Here is a 19,581-nt window from a genome sequence, read left to right on the forward strand (position 1 = left end):
CAAATAAGCTTATGTTATCTCTAAGAGATGTTTAAGATCATGGAACTAAGAGGTGAACCAAAGAATCTATATGAAAATGCAGTAGTTTATACTTCATGCATAGCAAGTGCAACAGTAGAACAAACAAACCATAAATACATTTATTTAAGGTATTGTAGGTTTTTTTAATTATTGACTGCTTAACATGCATGTGCTATGAAAAGAGTTAATAGGAAAATAGTGAGATGATGGCTAGCTTTGTCTGACTCCTAAAATATATACAAATAATTTAAGCATAGTCATTAAGGACTAATGAATTCTATAGATAGAAGTGCAATGAACTTCATAAGTAGACTTTTAAACTAGAAAATTAATTGTTAAATACGTTTAACTAATTTGCACTACTCATTAGAAAAGATCTCAGCATATTTTTTAACAAATATGTCATATACCTAATTGAAAAATTATGCTAAAAGAAAGCACATGATCCTAGGAATTATGAAAAGAGAACTGGCCCATGATGTAGTGCTAAATACAGTGTGTCAGTAGTTGTATCCCACATGGATGACTGTGGTTCAAGACCTGGCTCAGACAGCTTAAAAGACTCACGAGGTGTGCATGCATGCATGCATGGGTACATCCTGACAGGGCAGAGAAATGGAGGAAAAGAGATTTGAGATACAAACTTTCTTCATTAATGAGTGCTTTCTGTCTGTCTCTCTTTTATTTGTTTTATTTTTAGAGAATTTTTTTTTTTGCTATAGAGTTAGTGCACTTGCCAAAGAAACAGAGAGACAGAGAGATAGAAAGCAGAAAATCACCCCCTGGGGGGATAGCCACATGCAATTCCTTCTCCTTTATTCTCCTCTTGGAATCTTGGGCATGAATGTGCACATGGCTGGAGTTTGAAGTCACTGTTTCCAGGACTCAAACTGCTGTTTTGGCCATGTGGTAGTCTAGCAACATAACCACTATGCCATCTGCTGGTTCAATGTATCTCTTTTTTTCTGTGTCTCTCTCTGGTGAGAGGACACAGCATGAATCAATTTTTAAAAAATTAAATTAGGGACCAGCAGTTAGCCTAACGGCTATGTCGTTGGACTCCCATGTAGTCGACTGCGGTTCGAGTCCCGGACCCGGTGACTTAAACTCACGCCAGGTGCATGTGCATGCGTGCCCAAGATCTCAATAGTAGAATGGAGGAGAAGAGATTGCAACGTGGCCATCCCCCCTGGGGGCGATTTCTCACTTTCTGTCTTTCTCTGTCTGGCAAGCACATGCGCCCCATAGCAAAAAAAAAAAAAAAAAAAAAAAAAATCTCAAAAAAAAAAAAATGAAATTATAACATGGTATCCATATGTTTGCCAGTTTAGGGAATGCTGGATCTCAGTCCTCAATTGATGACTTACTTGTTTTCACTAGAAAATAAAGTTTCTAAGGGTTAAGAATTCTAATTAATTCTATTTAATATATGGTGAGTTAAAAATTATTTTAGACCTAGTATGGGTAACACCGCTGTGTGCAAGATATTCAAGAAAAAAAAAAGAATTGTTTCTAATAAAAAAGGCTACAAGGTATTGAGTCATCAGAAAATCATGATACATTTTTGCACAGATTTTTCTGACGACCCAAAATACATTTTTTTGGTCAAAAAAAATAATTATATCTACTTGGGAAATTATTTAAAGGTTGTTTCACTTTGAATTAAAGGAGAAAAATTAAACAGAGAAAGTTGGGAAGAGAGAGAGTAATCTTGTATGCTTAAATCAAATTGATTATTACATTTTTAAGTGAATCTTAATGTAAAAACTAAACTAATATAAAACTAAAATTTAGTCTTCTCTGTTAAAATGACAAAGTCTTCTTAGTATGTCATTCTGCTTTATCAAGAATTTGTGAGATTTTCCTTATCTTTTAATAAATTGGACTAGAAAAAAATAAGTTGTTTCAGGATAATCTCTTATGATTCTTACGGTTTTTATTAGTTTTTATTTGTTATTGCTAGAGGGCAATGCACTCACCAGAGTAAGACATGCCCTCTAATGGGGCATGGTAACACTGCCATTTCCACATTTACGTTTCTCTATCCTGTTGAAATTTGGGGAAGGCACACACTCATGCTTGGCTTGTTTTTCAAGGCACCTCAGCTAGGATTCAAACTGCATTTGACCATGTGAGATTCAGCTCCCTTAACCAATAGGCTATAGGGACAGCCTCTATTACATATTGAAGTACTTAAGAGTATAGAACCTACTTGACATTAAAAAGGTAATTTTCAAAGGAATTGTATAACCTTTTCTATTTGCCCTTGATGTCTTTTCATTGTCATTTTGATATTATCTCATAGTAACCTCTGACCGTATTTAGTCAATTGTTTAAACCATTGGCTATTTACAACAAAACTTACTAAAACAAGCTTTAAATTGTCTTCTATGTCTTTGAACTAGGCTGTGAATTTTCTAGATGAGTCTCTGAAATATCATAAAAATAAAATAAAAGAAACTTGTTAAACTAGCCTTATTTGATATGTCACACTGAATGTAAGCACTGTCAAATAATTGTGCAGATTTGCCTTCTCATGTTATATGGATATATGTTTCAGTATGTGTTCCAGAAATTAAAGAGACTCCCTAAAACTTTGAAATGACCTCATATAGTGTTATAAAACATGATTATCATTGTTTCTAAAAAAACATTTTGTCACAAAAATACCAAGATGTTCATGTAGTTTGCATTATAATAAAATGAGTAGAATCTTTACCCAGGCCATCTTGAATCTTTTTTTTAATCCACGGACAGTTTATAATTTTACCCTGACCTTTCCCAGAAGCTTTTGACAACAGCTGTGATCCAATATTGCAAGATTGAAAACACTGATTTCTGATAACACTAAGATCACAATATTAGACTGGATTTAAGGGAAATATTTCAGAAATTTGGTAAAGTATACTTTTTCTGAATAAAATTAAAATATTTACTTTTCTCTTTACCTGATATCTGCTGAATTCAAAAACCACTTGTCACTTTTTTTATGTTTAAGGTAATAAAATTTTTTGCATAAATTCAATTAAAATATCCCTATAATGCATTGATATACAATGGATAGAGTATCAAGCTTTTGACTGGAATGTTATGTTCAAGAATGTGTGTTGAATGAAAATGACTGAATAATTTTAGAAACTAAGATTGACTTTATGAAGCCAATTAAATCCCTTAGGATCTTGCTCACAGGTCTGCTTGTCCTATAGGTGTAGAGAAAGGTCACTTCCTGGAAGTTCCAAAAACTTTAAGCATATTTTAAGGACCTTGAGGAAAGGAAATTCACTCAAATTTATAAATTTTGGAAGAAAATAATAATGGAAAAGCCTTGGCATAATTTTCTAATCTGAGGAGTTTATTAAAACACTAAATTTGAGATTCCTTATTAAAGATTCCAACAAAGCAGTCTTTAAAGAGTTGATTGGGGCCAGCAGGTGGTGCAGCAGTGAAAGCTCTATATCCCACATGGCCTGCTAAAGATCAAGTTCCAGACCTGGCAGCTTATAAAGTCATGCTGGGCATGTGCGTGTGCATGCCCAAAATCCCAGGAGGAGAATGGATGAGAAGGGATTGTGGCCTGGCTATCACCTTTTGGGGGTGTTTTCTCACTTTTTTCTCTTTGTCTTTCTCTATCTTTCTCCATTCAGTGCATACATCTTTTTTTTTAAGATGATCAATCATTATTTTTACTGCATTTATATAAATATTAGGCAGAATTTAGTGAAAGTAGACCTTTTTTGGTTTGTTTGTTTGTTTGTCTTTTGGTAGAAATTGTAAATGCACAAACAAAAAAATATGTTTCAGGAGACAGCTACAGTGTACCCATTTTTAAGCCAGCCTTGTTAATTGTCTTTGACGTTTTCTTATCCACTTATAAGCTGCCCTGTTCCTAAAGCCCTGACAGCTGGAGATGAACAACTTGATATAAATTTCAGAGGAAAACTTCCATACCTACTGCTAAGTGTTCCACTCAAAGCATTAACTAAAATCTTCCATGCCATTAAGAGAAATATTCACACTACGAACAAGAAAAATTGTTGGACCGCAGCCATAATCTTTATGAAGAATTGTATTACGTATCCAGACAAAGATATCATCTTATTCTTAGCTAAGATGTTAAGCAGAATTTTTGGAGTCACTGTGGGTAATATCCAAGCATCCACAAAGGCTAAATTGCCAAGGAAAAAGTACATACGAATGTGAAGTTGAGGATCTCTCAAGATGAGGATAATCGGATGAAGGTTTCCAATGCTCCTTAGGTGATTCAAATGTGTGTGAAGTGATTAGAACATGTGATATGCCATTGGAGTAATGAAGATGATACATGGGTAGTTTCTAAGATCTCGGAATGTAGTCACTGGGATTTAGACATACTGGATGTTAATGGGATGGTCATTGAGTTAAAGAAGAGTGACTTGGTGACAGGATAAATGTTTACAAAGCTTGAGTATAAGAATTCAGATATACAAGTTTGTGGAGTGTGTATTATCCAAAAAATCAGGTGAGATATCATCAGCAGTATGTGCCTACTACAGCTTTATTATGACTTGGATTTATGGTAGCTGAAAGCATAGTTAGGGATAATCTATCATCAATGAAAAGAAAAAAAGGCAAGAAAAGAAATATGAGGGAATTATGCTAAAGAAGTAAAAAACTTGATGTATGTCATTTTTTTTCAGAGGTTTTGCCTTAGGGCACATGTGCTTGCCAGAGAGACATGGTGAAGGAAAGTAAGAAATCAAATGCCCAGGGAAGATGGCCATGCAACAATCCCTTCTCTTTGGGAACTTAGGCACTCACACACACATGCCCAGCATGATTTTCAAGCCACCAGATCTGGGACTCAAACAGCAGTCGGCCATGTGAGAGTCCAGAGATGTAACTGCTACACTATATGCTGGCCCTGATACATGTCATTTGTAAGATGGCGAAACCTGGACCTGTTTTTTTGTTGTTATTTTTGTTTGTTTGTTTTGCTTTTCCTCTGGAGCACAGGTATACTGTGAGTTTACCTACTCCTTTACAAACCAAAAAAAAACCTAAAAACTCAGTTCTCACCTCTCTTGTATGCAGAATGAAGTGACATGATCAATATTGCACTTTTTTTTTAAGTGAAACATTCCACTTAAAATTTGCACATGAAAGAAAATCTGCACAGAGGGAGAAAAATGTATAGAAACAAAAGTGACTTTTGGTTGAAAATGCACCAAGGAAGTGACACCAGGACTTCATGCTAATATGCCCTACGTCAACATAGATGGCCTCTACAGTGAGAGCTCTCTCATCTGAAGTGCAGTAGCAGTAAGAGCAGCTATTACTGAAACAGGGCTGGACATGAATTTGGCTGCTCCTGTGCTGCCTCACTTTTGTTTCTGCTCTTTTTTCCAGCTCAATCCCCCAATCTCCCTGGCATTTCTTTACAAAGCCAGTATCCATTCAATAAACTTATCTTCTTCTGCAACAAAAAGTCCTACTGTTGCCAAAAAGAGAGAAAGGAGCTAACAGGAAAAAAAAATGAAATAGAGCAGTCAGAGATGTGGGAAGAAAATTGAAAGGTTGAGGGTATAAAAAGAATAAAGACTTCTAGTAGGACAAAGTCAAGTTCATGCCAAATGCCAAAATAAATACTCTTGTAGGAGGAAGAGTGAACAGAGACTTTTATGTATGGACATCAGTAAATTTTAATGGCATTGTTGAAAGCAGTTTTCATTTTGTGATAAAGATGAGGCTACAAAATAAAGTGAATGTGAAACAAATGGCAAAACAATGAAGGGAATTAAATAAACAACATTTAAAAAATCTAGGAAATGTAGAGATAAGTTAGCATTTGCTCACTGTCATAAGTTAATGTACATTTTTGTGTGTAAGACATCTTAGTAAATTTTCAAAGTAGAAGAGGAGATGAAGGTAGCGAAGGAGAAAAGGCACATGAAAAAAGAAAGGAAAATTGGGTGGGTGAAAGAAAAGGAGAAAAGAAAGACAAATATTCTGGAAATAAAAAAAGACATAAATGGGTAAGTGTAGGAAAGACAAGCCACATAGAAGAGAGACAAAAAGTATCTGGAAAAACTGAAGATGGAAAAAAAGGGAAAAGGCTCATAGTCTTAGGAACCTATGTTCATTTTAAATCTGTTCATTAAAAATTGCCAACCTTGCAATTATTTCTTTTTTCTTTCTTTCACATAGTAATCATTATTTTGTATGGAATTTATATATGAAAAAGAGATTTGGTTTTTATTTTGTTTTGCCAACATTGCAAAGTTTTCATTCTTTGCATACTGAATCATTTTGGGGACTACATTTCCCAAGCTCAGGGAAATGCTGCTTGTATAAATTTGTTTGGACACAAGAGACAACCAATTGAACAATGGGGTGCTTTGCCAGGAGTGGAGAACTGATGTTTTTCTAAGAGCACTAGAGGATTTACACTGAGGTAAAGTGAAGCTGTTTTACTGGGCATTGTGGATTTTGACAGATTTTTCCAATAGGCATTTCAGATTTCTGGAGTCATAAATACCATTTCACTGTAGACAGCTCTTGTTTTAACTAAGGTAACAATTTATGCCATTATTTGCTATCATGGGTGACACATCGGAGTTTTTTGTTTGATTTTTAGTTTAATAGGGCACGCGAACTTGCCTCAGAGAGACAGAGAGAAATAAAGAGAGAGAGAAAATAAGAACTCACCTCCCCAGGAGGAAAGGCCATGCTATAATCCCTGTGACTCCATTCTCCTCTTGGGATTTTCGGGCACACGCATACAAGCCCAGTGTGTTTTTCAAGCCGCCGCGTCTGGGACTTGAATTGCAAAGTCAGCTACCTGGGATCCAGCCATCTGAACCTCTGTGCCACCTTCTGGCCCCATTTCTGACATTTTATGCAAACTTTAAACATATTCTAGTTTGCTTTGTTAAATTACAGAAAATTGCTGAGTCTAGGTATTTTAAGAAAATAAAGATGTGGTATTTTATTTATTACTAGAGTGCACATACGATTGCCAAAGACAGAGATAAAGAATGAAAGAGAAAAAAAAGACCAAATCACCCTCCACTGGGGAGTGACAATGCTGTAACCCTTTCTCCATTTCCAATCCTATTGAGATTTGGGGCATGCACGCACATATACATGGATTCAGTGTGTTTTTCTTGGCTCTGGGACTGTGGCCAGTCATGTGGGATCCAGCTCCCTTAGCCACTAGGCAATTGGACTTGCACTATGAGAATAGATGTTTATTCAACTCACAGTTTGAGTGTCAAAGGTTCAGGGTCCCTTTCAGTGGGGTCTTCGGGTTCAACACATGGCAGAGGGCAGGACAGCAAAATCTGTTCCCCATCTGTCTCTCTTACTATAAACCTACTGGAAGTCCATCAGGGGTCCCACCCTGATAATGATGTTAACCTTAATATACTCTTTAAACTCCTCCCTGTGACACCATAACAAGATCAAGTTTTTTCCCTCTTAATCCCATTACAATGACTCTGCCCATGAATTTGGTAGGTGACATATTCAAACGACTGCAATATCTAGAATTTATTCTTTTTTTTCTTTTCTTTCTTTTTTTTTTTTTTTTCTCCCTTTGGAGAAGCTTTTGTTATAGGGCGCATGTGCTCGCCAGAAAGAAAGACAGAGATAGAGAGACAAAAAGTGAGAAATCACCCCCCAGGGAGGATGGCCACACCGCAATCGCTTCTCCTCCATTCTGCTCTCGAGATCTTGGGCACGCACGCACTCGCGCCTGGCTTGAATTTAAGCCGCTGGGTCCAGGACTCGAACCGCGGTCGACTACGTGGGAGTCCAGCGACATAGCCATTATGCTAACTGCTGGTCCCTAGAATTTATTCTTGATGCTTTCATTAGTGTAGTCTTGTCTCAGGAAATCAAAACATTATTTTAATAGGGCCAATGTTCTAGTTTCCTTTCAAGAGTCAAATCCAAGTCGTGTAGTTTTCTTTATGCAAACTACTACTCAAATTTTAGCTTCAACACTTCAAGCTAAATTTGCTGGGTAATTTTACAAGGCAAAGGCCAGGGAAAGGAGAAAATGAAAAACAAAGATAAGAGACTACAATGGGAAGTGGCCTAGATCTGTTCTTTCAAAACTACAGTGACATGAATTTCATGGACATCTTTTTTTTAATTTTTCTTATTTAATTTTATTTATTAACTCATTTATTTTAATTTGACCAGACATACACATACACAGAGAGAGAGAGAAAGAGAGAGAGAGAGAGAAAGTGAGAAAGTAAGTTACCAGGTCTGGGATTTGAACCATGGTCAACCATGTGGGAGTGTCCAGTGCTTTTTTTACAAGGCAAAGGCCAGGGAAAGGAGAAAATGAAAAACAAAGATAAGAGACTACAATGGGAAGTGGCCTAGATCTGTTCTTTCAAAACTACAGTGACATGAATTTCATGGACATCTTTTTTTTAATTTTTCTTATTTAATTTTATTTATTAACTCATTTATTTTAATTTGACCAGACATACACATACACAGAGAGAGAGAGAAAGAGAGAGAGAGAGAAAGTGAGAAAGTAAGTTACCAGGTCTGGGATTTGAACCATGGTCAACCATGTGGGAGTGTCCAGTGCTTTTACCACCATGCCAGCTGCTGGTCACAAAGGAAATTGTTTTAAAGGGCAGATTATGCTTCACTATCTTTGGATTGGACTGCTGAGACAGCTTTATTTTTAACAATGTTTTGCCTATGGACTCTTAGCATCCACATGAGCTGTCATGGAGGGTAGAACATGACAGAGCTAAATCTAAAGCACTGGAGAGATGATAAATGGTAAATGTGACTGACCTGCAGGGAGAAGGAGTGGGGACCCAGAAAATTCAAGGGAGGCAGCATAGGTGGGAGAAAAGGTTCCTAGAGAATAGAATAGAAGTTTATTCTTCACCTTAATTTAAAAGAAAACTATTGAACAATTTTAAGCATGTTCCAATTTTCCTTTAGTGTATTGCAGAGAAACTTGTCAATGATTATCAGTTTAGAAAATGAAACTTGTATACTTATGTGTAGCATTTACATTTTATACCAGATATATGACATGTAACTTTCTTAAGAAAAAATTCTTTAGGGGAAAAAAATGTAAACCTCCATTTAGATAATAACAGTAAGATAGTAGGAAACAAAAGGTATATCTTCTGTTAGATTCAATTATATTGGTTCACAGATTTTGTTAGAAAAAGATGAAGCAGAGAAAATTTAACTTCTGTAACACAGGGATCACCCTGGAAGTATGTGGAAGGGAGAAATAAGCAGTATGACGTGCAGAGGTAGCCATCAACGTAACTAGAACTTGACTTCCATTAATTGGGAACATAAATATTGTGTGACATTCTCATAACTCATTATGCTTCCTTTTTTTGCATAAAAAATGTTGGCATTGCTGCATCCAGTACTGGTAGTCTTTTCAACTCTCTCTCTTTTTTTTTTTTTTATTATTGTTGTTGTTATAGGGCATATGTACTTGTGTGAGAGAGGGAGAAAGAGAAAGAAAGATACCAAAAGAAGAAGAGAGGTAAGATGATGAGGAACATCCCCTCTCCTACCAAGATTAGCAATGCTGCAGTCCCCGACATGCTCCTCTCAGGATTTGGGGCACACATACACATGCAACTGGCATGTTTTCCAAGCTGCCAGTTCAGAATTCCAACTGCACTGTTAGCCATGTGGGATCTATCCGCCTTAACCACCATCCCACTGACTGGCTCCAGTTATACCCATTTTAGTGGTGAGTTCTGGAATCTCACTGTGGTTTTAATTTCCCTTTTGTGATCCAACTTCACATCTGAGTGTTTTCTTTGGTAAAGTGCTTGTTCAAATACTTGACCTGTTTTAAATTATGTTATTAGCTTTTATTTTCTGGCTGATTTTGGCAGTTCTTCATACATGTTGTATATGTCATTGAATAACATATTTTCTGCAACTATTTACACTTCCTTTCAGTAAGATATTACATAAGTCCATTATACTGATAGTATTATGTTGATTACAACCAGTGAGCAAGAGGAAGAAACCACTCTAGACTTACTGATAAAATATTTTTGCACCAGCTGGTGGAAAATAAATCTCAAGAGCAGTTGAGACTTTTTATTCAATAAAATGGATAGGAGTCCAGTATCAAGGGATCCATTGAGATATCCATGAAGGATAAGTTGTTGTGAAGGAACCCTCCTACAACCCCAAAGAGGCACAGCACATAGTGGGTCTATTTGAATTACGGAGGCAACATATTCCTCATTCCTTACTTTGACCCATTTACTTAATAGCCCTAAAAAGCTGCTACGTTTCTGTGGGGTTCAGGATAGGGGAAGGCTCTACAATAAGTCTAGGGTGATGTGAAAGCTGACCAGGTACTTGGACGGTATGATCCAGCACATTCCTTGATAATGGATGTGGAGGATGAAAAGATTGCTTAAATAGATGTCAGTAACCTGTGACCTCATGATCAGTTTTAGAAACAAGGACTAAATTGTCATGAATATTTCTTCTCTATTTTGTTAATTATACATTTGTGTGTGTGTGTAATATATAATCTTTTTTTCCTGCCTTGTTTCGTCATAGAACATAAGATGTATTGAATTTATACTAGCAGTAAGCATTACTAATTTTACATCACTGTATTTAAGATATAGAACTGGGGCCAGTGGGTGGCATAGTAGTAGAGGCACTGGACTCCCATATGGCTGACCACAATTTGAGTCATAGACCCAGTAGCGTGAAACTCATGCTGGGCTCATGTGTGCATGCATGCTCAAAATCCCAGGAGGAGACTAGAGGAGAAGGAATTGTGGCATGGCCACCCCTCCTAGAAGGTGATTTCTCACTTTCTCTCTCTCTGTCTCTTGGGTGAGCACACGTGCCTTATAACTAAAATCTCTTTAAAAAAAAAAAAAAAGATGCAGACTATCTGGAGGAGAATAAACATAATACAAAAACATACAAAAATTTTTCCTTTTTTTCTGGGGGAAGGGATTAGTGTGTTTTTAGTTATACATAACACAGGATAGTTGCATCATGGCAAGCAGAACTATGACCTTGTTAATGTCCTTAAAGAACTAGTTATAAATGCCAAGTTGACAAGAGATGGAGTTATGCTGGTTAATTTTAGTTGTAAACTTGTCTAGTTTAAGGAATACACACAACTGGCAAAGCAAATGCTTTCATTTGTTGTTCCTTTTATTATTCTAGTATGCCACTAGCACTTACATAAAAAGTTTGATAGGTTTTAAATAACAGACAAAAATATTTTAAGAAAACAATATAATCATACACTTTGATACTAATAGTATCAAAGACATCACACTCAAGTCTTATCTGATGAACTACACTCTTTTAACATTTAATGCATTTTAAAAACCACATTAAAAAAAAACATAAGCTTGTAAAATATTTTAATTTGATTTTTTTAAAAAATCATTCTAGTATGGCAAAGCTACTTAATTGAAATCTCATGAACATTTTGAATAACATATGCCAATATTTTATGTACTAACACCATAATTCATTAAATTCTAAAACAGATATCATTTCAAAAAACTGTTAAACAGTAAAGAAACAAAACTATATCTAATTGGCACAATTACGTGGCTCTATGTATTGAAAAAAAGAAGATATATTATTATGACATCTAAATATTTCTCTTTAATACTTTCGTGAGTGAATCTATGACTTGCTTATTTCTCAGACTGTAGATAATAGGGTTTAACAAGGGAATTATGACCATGTAAAATAGAGAGCCCATCATATCTTCATCATCTCCTTCTGGAGAAGGAGGACGCACGTACATAAAGAGAAGAGGGCCGTAATATAAAGACACAGACAAAAGATGGGCCCCACAGGTGGAGAAGGCTTTCTTTATGCCCTTCACAGACTTTTTTCTTAAGATGGTAAAGAGAACAAATGAATAAGACACAAGAACAGTCACAATAGTGAATACCTGAATTGATCCAGAGAAAATAAAAATCATTAAAAAATTAATAGAAGGGTCAGTACAGGAAATCTTTAACAGTGGGACAATATCGCAGTAAAAGTGATGGATTATGTTGGAATTACAGAAGGTTAATCTAAATACAAAACCTTCGTGAAGTAAAGCATGAAGAAAACCACCCAAGAATGACAAGACTATCAGTCGGGTGCATAGTCTGTTGGTCATAATCACTGGATAAAGTAAGGGTTTGCATATGGCTACATAGCGATCATATGCCATTGCTGCCAAGAGAAAACACTCTGTGGTTACACTAATTGCAAAAGAAAAAAATTGTATCATGCATTCAGAGAGAGAGATCATGTTACTCTGGGCTAAGAGGTTGACTACCATCATTGGTGTAACTGTGGAAGATATCCAAGTATCCACAAAGGCTAGACTCCCAAGGAATAAGTACATGGGAATGTGAAGTTGAGGATCATTCCCGATGAGAGCAATCAGACCAATGTTCCCTGTGACGGTAATGAGATATATGACTAAGAATACCAGGAATAGGGGAATTTTCCACTCCTGTTGGTATGCAAATCCTTTGAGAACAAATTCTGTCAACAATGTTGTATTTTCCTTTTCCATCTTCTCACTGTATGGCTACTGAAATGAAAGAAAGTAAATGTAGAAAAAACATTCACTATGTAATTACGAGTTGAAATTTGCAAAGGGTATTGCCAAGAATGATATACTTAATTATGACTTAATTTTATTTACTACTACTATAATACATAAAAATATTTGGTGAATTTATAAAATTTTAAAAAGTACTTATTTTACTCAAAGAGTTTCCTGGTTTAGAGAAAACAAGTTGCATTTAATGTACTAAGTTTGTGTTGACACTCTTTAGTGTAGTTAATAAACACCTGTGTCTGAGACATGGTACAGGTTGAAACACAGATGTTTGAAGGAATAGGATTATAGAACAAATTGAAAGTCATGTGAAGAAACTTAAACTTTATTCCTCAGACCATAGGCACTCACTGAAAACTTTTTAAATGGTTATTAATATCACAAGATTTTTAAAATTTAATATTTGGTTGCATAGAAAATAAATGGGTTTATCAAGGGTCAGGATAATATCCAATAAGTTATTATTACAGTACAGCACTTCCCAAACCAGATTACACATGAAGATCTTCTGGGAAGTTCTTTGTAAAAAATATGGATTGTAAGATAATAGTGCAGAAATTGACACAGTTGCTCAAGAATAAAGTTTAGATATCTATTTTGAAAACGCTTCCCAAGTGAATCAAAAGCATGTGATGTGACTAGATTATGTGTCCTACGATATTACAGTGATAAGGATGCTGAAGGGATACTATTAAAGAACTCAGAATGTGGAGTAAATGGGAATTAATGACATATTACATGTAAAGGAAGTGGTAATTTAAAAAAGGAGTGACTTGGTGACTGGTTTATCAAAAATTTTGACTAAGGGACCAGCAGTTAGCGTAATGGCTATGTCGCTGAACTCCCATGTAGTCAACCAGGGTTCTAGTCCCAGACCTGGTGGCTTAAACTCATGTCATGTGTGTGTGCGTGTGTGCCCAAGATCCCAAGAGGACAATGAAAGAGAAGGAATTGCGGCGTGGCCATCGCCCCTGGGGGGTGATTTCTTGCTTTCTGTGTATGTGTTTCAGTCTCTCTGGCGAGCGCACGCGCCCTATAGCCAATACCTCTCAAAAAAGAAAAAAATTAGACTAAAAACTCAGATGTGCTGACAAATTTGTAGAGTAAGAGTCATCTGAGCAATCAGGTTAGACATAGTCTGCTAGAGATTAAACATAGTCTACTATATGAGCCTACTGGAGCTTTATAGAAATAGTAACTTGATATTTGTGGTAGTTGAAGACATAGTTAAGGATAATCTATCCATTAGACTGTATACAACAGAAGGGAGAAGAGAGCAAAACAAAACAATATCTGAAAAAGTTGTGTTACAGAGATGGAAAAAGTGAATATACATCATTGATAAGATGTCCAAATTCTTGTCCAATTTTATTATATTTTTTTAAGAGAGCACTTGTGCTTTCCAAAGAGGCAGAGAGGGACAGAGACAGAAAGTGAGAAATCACCCCGAGAGGGAAGGATGGCCATGCCTCAATCCCACTCTCCTCTTGGGACTCTGGGTATGCATACACGTGCACCCAGCATGAGTGGCAAGCCACAGGATCCAAGACTTGAACCACGGTTGATGGTTAACCACATGAGAGTCCAGTAAAGCAACCAGTCCACCATCTGCTGGTCCCTATATCATGTCCTATTTTTTTAATCACCAGAGTCTTGGTTGTTGGCAGAATTTAAGTACTACTATACAGGTCAAAATAATTACAAACTCATAGCTCACTCCTTTTGTATTTAGTGTGAAAGATATACGTTGGCTAGGAAAACACATCTACTCTAGATTTGAAATGTGCAGAGAGGAAGAAAAAGGTACTAAAATAAAAGTGGGTGATGGTTGAAAAGGCAGCCAAGGCAGTGACACCAGGGTTTTACTTAACAAATCCTACATCCACACCGATGGTATGGACAGTGAGCACTGTGTCATTGGAAATGTAGCAGTGAGCAGCCCTCACAGAGCCGGCTCTGGGGCGTCAATGTGACTGTTCACTGGCTATCTTTCTTCCTTTTATTTCTGTTCATTTTTCCAGCTGAATACCCAACCTTCACAGCATTTCTATATACAGACAATATCTATTCAATAAGCTCATTTTCTTATGCAACCAAGAGCTCTCTTAGCACTGGAGAGATAGAAAGGAAATACAAGGAAAAAGAATACTGAGCACAGCAAATGGAGAAGTTAAGAGGAAAAATTGCACAATTGAATCTTGTATATGTGAAGAGAAGAAAGATACTCAACAAAGACAAAATGAAGTTCAATTTCAAATGCCAAAATACTCTTCAGGACAAGGAGTAATGGAGATTTTTGTGTATCAAAATTGCTAAAATTTTAGTGGCTTTCTGAAATAAACCTCATTTTTATGAGATCTGAGATTGAGAACTATGTAAGTGAATGGGAAACAGTAGTACAACAGTGAGTGGAATGACAAAAAATACTTTTTGAAAATGTAGAGAACAGGGGCCAGCTGGTGGTATAGTGGTTAAAACTTGAACTCCTTCATAGCCAACTCCACAGTTCAAGTCTGACCCAGCAGCTTGAAAATTACAGCAGGTACATGTGCATACATGCCCAAAATCCTGAGAGGAGAATGGAGGAGAAGGAATTGCAGTATGGCCAATTGCCCCTAGGGAATAATTTCTTACTTTCTCTCTTTCTTCTTTCTTTCTCTGGCAAGTACATGCACCGTATGGGGAAAAAAGCCTTATGAAAAAATAAGATACAGAACTATAGGCATTTGTTCACTGTATGGATGATGCACAAAATTAATTTTTGTGGAAACAACTTTTTAGCAAGTTTTCAAAGCAAGACAGTAGATAAAGGCATTGAAGAATAAAGGAGAGAGGAAAGAGGAGGATTTGGGTGGGTAAAAAGAGCGAGGGAGAGGAGGAGAAATAAGTAAAGGAAATATAAGACATAAATGATAGTGCATGAAGGTAAACTGAAGAGGAGGGAGGCATGAAGTACTTGTTAGAGAAGCAGGAGATGAAATAAAGGGAAAGGCTCATTGTCCCCAAACATAGTAAATGTTTGTCTTAAACTTTGTGCTAATTTAAAGTGGTTAACCCTGGAAATATCCCCTTTTTAAAAATTTAATATTCAAATTTTATTTTTATATTTTAGTTGTGTATGAGAATGTTGATTTTGAATCTTGCTTTGTTAATATAATATAATGTAGTTTATATTCTAGCTTTGATGAAAAGTTTCTTTCACAGTTAAAAGTTACCTTACCTTTCTTCTGACAATTATTGAACCCCATTTTATTACCAGTTCTGCTGGTTTTACTCGAGAGCACTTATTTTTTGACAGAATACAATTGAACCAATACTTGTTAAATGCATATTTATTTGGAGTGGATTCTTTCTATTAAATTTCCAGTCACTAAAAATTGGAATTTTTAATGTTCAATTGTTATGGGGCTCATTACTGACTAGGAATATATATATATATATATGACAGAAGTCAGTAGAAACATACAAGAGTTAATATTTAAGTGGATAATATTAAAAATTTTAATTAAAATGTGAGTAATTAAGAAGTAAGGATACTTACCAAAATATCAAAAGTATTCTAATGCAAGATTATGACCTCTATGGCCTCAATTTTGAAATCGGCTTGAAATTGTCTAATGTTCTGTTTTGCTACAAGCTATCTTATAAAATTCTTAATTAGGTTTTTCAAAATAATAAAATATTATTAAAGGAATAAATCAGTCTTACCACTATTTTTCTTATTCATATTGTCTCATGAAAATAAAGTATAAATATAATCCAGTGAAAATTCTCCAATTTGGACCTATTTTGAAAGTCTATAAAAAACAATTTAAAATTATAATAAGTTAAGCAGCATTTTGACAAAATATTCTGTTAAGCATAATTATTATTGTAAGTTATTTCTCTCTTACCCATATTGTGAAAGAAATTGTGGAGATATTTTAAAAGTGGCAAGCTTTCTAAAGCTAAATGAAATACAATGGCATAGGAAGGCAGCCATTCTTTACACACTGATTCATTTTGGAATTTTCATTTGGAGGAAAAAGTTGTTTATATGAATTTTCTTTGTACACAGGAGACAACCAATTGTATGATAGTGTGCTTTTGCCATAGACGAAGGAGTGAAAAACTGGAATTCCCCAAAGAGCACTGGGCATTCCCTATAGGACAAATAGAAGTCATTCTAATGTGTACTGTGGATTTGGTCATTTATGAGAAGTCCACGTTGTCCTCAAAGACATTACATTAGCATTTCTTCATAAACAGTTCTGGTTTTAACAACAGAAATAACAGTTGATGTCACATTTCCCACCACAAGTGACACTTCAGACATTTAATCCAAACGTCAGTATATATAAAATTTACTCTTAATGCTTTCATAACTATGATCTCGTCCAAGGAAATCAAAACATGATTTCAATAATACCAAAGTTCAAGATTCCCTTCAGGAGGATCCTAAGTAAAGCTCCTCTTTATAGAAACTTCAGATCAAATTTCAATCATATACCTTGCTTCTCCACTTGATGCTGAAATCTGATTAAAAAAATATATGACTAAGCAAAGGTCAAGGGAAGGAGAAACTGAAAAACCAGACAAAACAGTATAGTGATAGGTGCTATGCTATCCAAACATTGATGCTTATGAATTTTTTAGAGATTTTGTGAAAAATGTGGATTCTCTCTTTTACTAGCTCTGGATTGGGGATCTTGGGCATCTTCCTTTCTAACTAAGTGAAAACTGGGCATACTTGTCTTCCATATGAGCTTCATCGCTGAGCTTCTCACTGAGATTATGAGAATATAGATCATGGAAAGATAGGAGATGACAAATGTGGCTGTCATACAAAGAGAAGCATTTAGGAGCCAGATGTGCCATGGAAATGGAATGCATGGGAATTAAAGGACCATAGAAAGTAGGTCAGGGATTATTCTTTACTCACTTCAAAAGAAAAGTGATTAGAAAGTATTGATGTTGGGACAAGCAGTTAGCGTAACGGCTATGTTGCTGGACTTCCACGTAGTTGACCGCGGTTTGAGTTCCGGACCCGGTGGCTTAGACTCACACCAGGCACGTGTGCATGCGTGCCCAAGATCCCGAGAGGAGAATGGAGGATAAGGGATTGCAGTGTGGCCCTACCCCCTAGGGGGTGATTGATCGCTTTCTGTCTCTCTGTCTCTCTCTCTCTGGCTAGCGCACACGCCCCATAGCAAAAAAAGCTCTCAAAAAAAAAAAAAAAAAAAAGAAAAGAAAAAGAAAGAAAGTATTGATGTTTAGAGATAACTTCAGAGCATTAATAGAGTAACTTCTCAAAATTTGTTCAGAAAATAAAATTTTAAAAATAAAACTCAAATAAGTGCCATATAGCAAAGGGCATATTCTCTCAGAGTCATTAATCAAACTGTTTACTAAAATTTTACTAAGAAAAACAGCAAAGAGAGACAATATAATCACATAGCACAGGAGTCACTGTGAGAACTCTGTTGAAGGCAAGAGTGAGCAGTATGATATGTCAAGGTAGCTGTCAACATAACCAAATCTTTATTCCCACTGACTGTCCCTAAACATTTCGTATGACTGCCTCATTACTCATTATGTTGTCTTCTTTAGAGTACAAAATATCTGTGTTGCTGTGTAATCATTTTAATCATGGGTTCTAGAACTCGTTGTGGCTTTAATTTCCATTTCCTAGGTTATTAATGATGTCCATCATGTTTTGTGCCCTAACTTGACATCTGTACAATATTTTTTTGTTAAGGTGCTGTTCAAATCTTTGTCCCATATTCCGGGTAGATTACTGGTTTTCATTATTTTTTAACTTTTGAAATTATTTTTATGCATTCAATCACTCTATATCATTACAGCTTGCAAACTAAATTTCCAAGCATAAATACATTGTATATTATTAGTTCAGTTACAGATATCTTACACATTATCATCAGCAGATAATTTTCCATTTTTTTGTCACTTAAATGTTTTGATTTTTTCTTTTTCCACTTTATTCTCTTCCTCTGACTGTCCCCCATTTCCCACCCTTCTCCCACATTGTCTATAGTATTTGCAGTGTTCTACATGCTTTTATACCTTCCAATATTTGTTTCTGCCATAGAGGGTGGACATTTGGTATATATTAAGTGAGGACATACAATGTTTTTCTCTCATAGTTTGCCTTGCTTTGCTATTTTTTCTTTTTCCATTTTATTCTCTTCCTCTGACTGTCCCCCATTTCCCACCCTTCTCCCACATTGTCTATAGTATTTGCAGTGTTCTACATGCTTTTATACCTTCCAATATTTGTTTCTGCCATAGAGGGTGGACATTTGGTATATATTAAGTGAGGACATACAATGTTTTTCTCTCATAGTTTGCCTTGCTTTGCTTAGTAGTAAATTTTCCATATTTGTCCACTCTCTTTCAAATGCCAGGGTCTTATCATTTTTTATGATTGAGTAGTATTCCATAGTGTATATGTGCCACACTTCTTCAATCCATTCATCTGTTTGTGGACATTTGGGTTGGTTCTGTATCTTAGCAATTGTGAAAAGTGCTGCAATAAATATGATGTATGTTTTTTCGATTGAATGTATTCCTATCCTTTGGGTAGATACCCAGGAATAAATTTACTGGATCATAAGGTATTTAAATTGGTAAGTCTTTGAGGAAACCCTGATAAATTTACTGGATCATAAGATATTTAAATTGGTAAGTCTTTGAGGAAACCCTATATTGTCCTCCACGGTGGCTTTACTAATTTACAATCCCACCAACAGTGTAGAAGAGTTCCCTTTTCACCATAGCCTCACCAGCACTTAATTTTTTTTTTTTTAATTTTAGTCATTGAAACTGGGATTAGGTGGTATCTCATTGACATTTTGATTTGTATTTCCCTTAAAATGAGGGATATTGAGTATATTTTCATATGCCTTTTTGCCTGTTCATATGTCTTCCTTGGACTGATTTTTTTTTTT

The 19,581-nt window shown here is 35.7% G+C and overlaps 1 protein-coding gene across 2 annotated transcripts; it reads right to left on the reverse strand.

Moving 5' to 3' along the window:
• Positions 1–11,656: 11,656 nt before the first annotated feature.
• LOC102481807 (olfactory receptor 5H2-like) lies at positions 11,657–18,206 on the reverse strand. Of its 2 annotated transcripts, XM_014582762.1 has the most exons (2): positions 18,192–18,206; positions 11,657–12,586 (listed from the first exon to the last, which is right to left on the reverse strand). In XM_014582762.1, exons 1-2 carry the CDS (start codon positions 18,204–18,206, stop codon positions 11,657–11,659), a joined length of 945 nt encoding a protein of 314 aa, XP_014438248.1. The 2 variants fall into 2 exon arrangements, with proteins under 2 accessions (XP_014438248.1, XP_014438249.1); XM_014582763.1 differs by lacking the exon at positions 18,192–18,206 and having other exon boundaries at positions 11,657–12,589.
• Positions 18,207–19,581: the final 1,375 nt, after the last annotated feature.

This window comes from Tupaia chinensis, unplaced genomic scaffold (genome assembly GCF_000334495.1).
Source record: "Tupaia chinensis unplaced genomic scaffold, TupChi_1.0 Scaffold143794_1, whole genome shotgun sequence".
Lineage (NCBI taxonomy): Eukaryota > Metazoa > Chordata > Mammalia > Scandentia > Tupaiidae > Tupaia > Tupaia belangeri.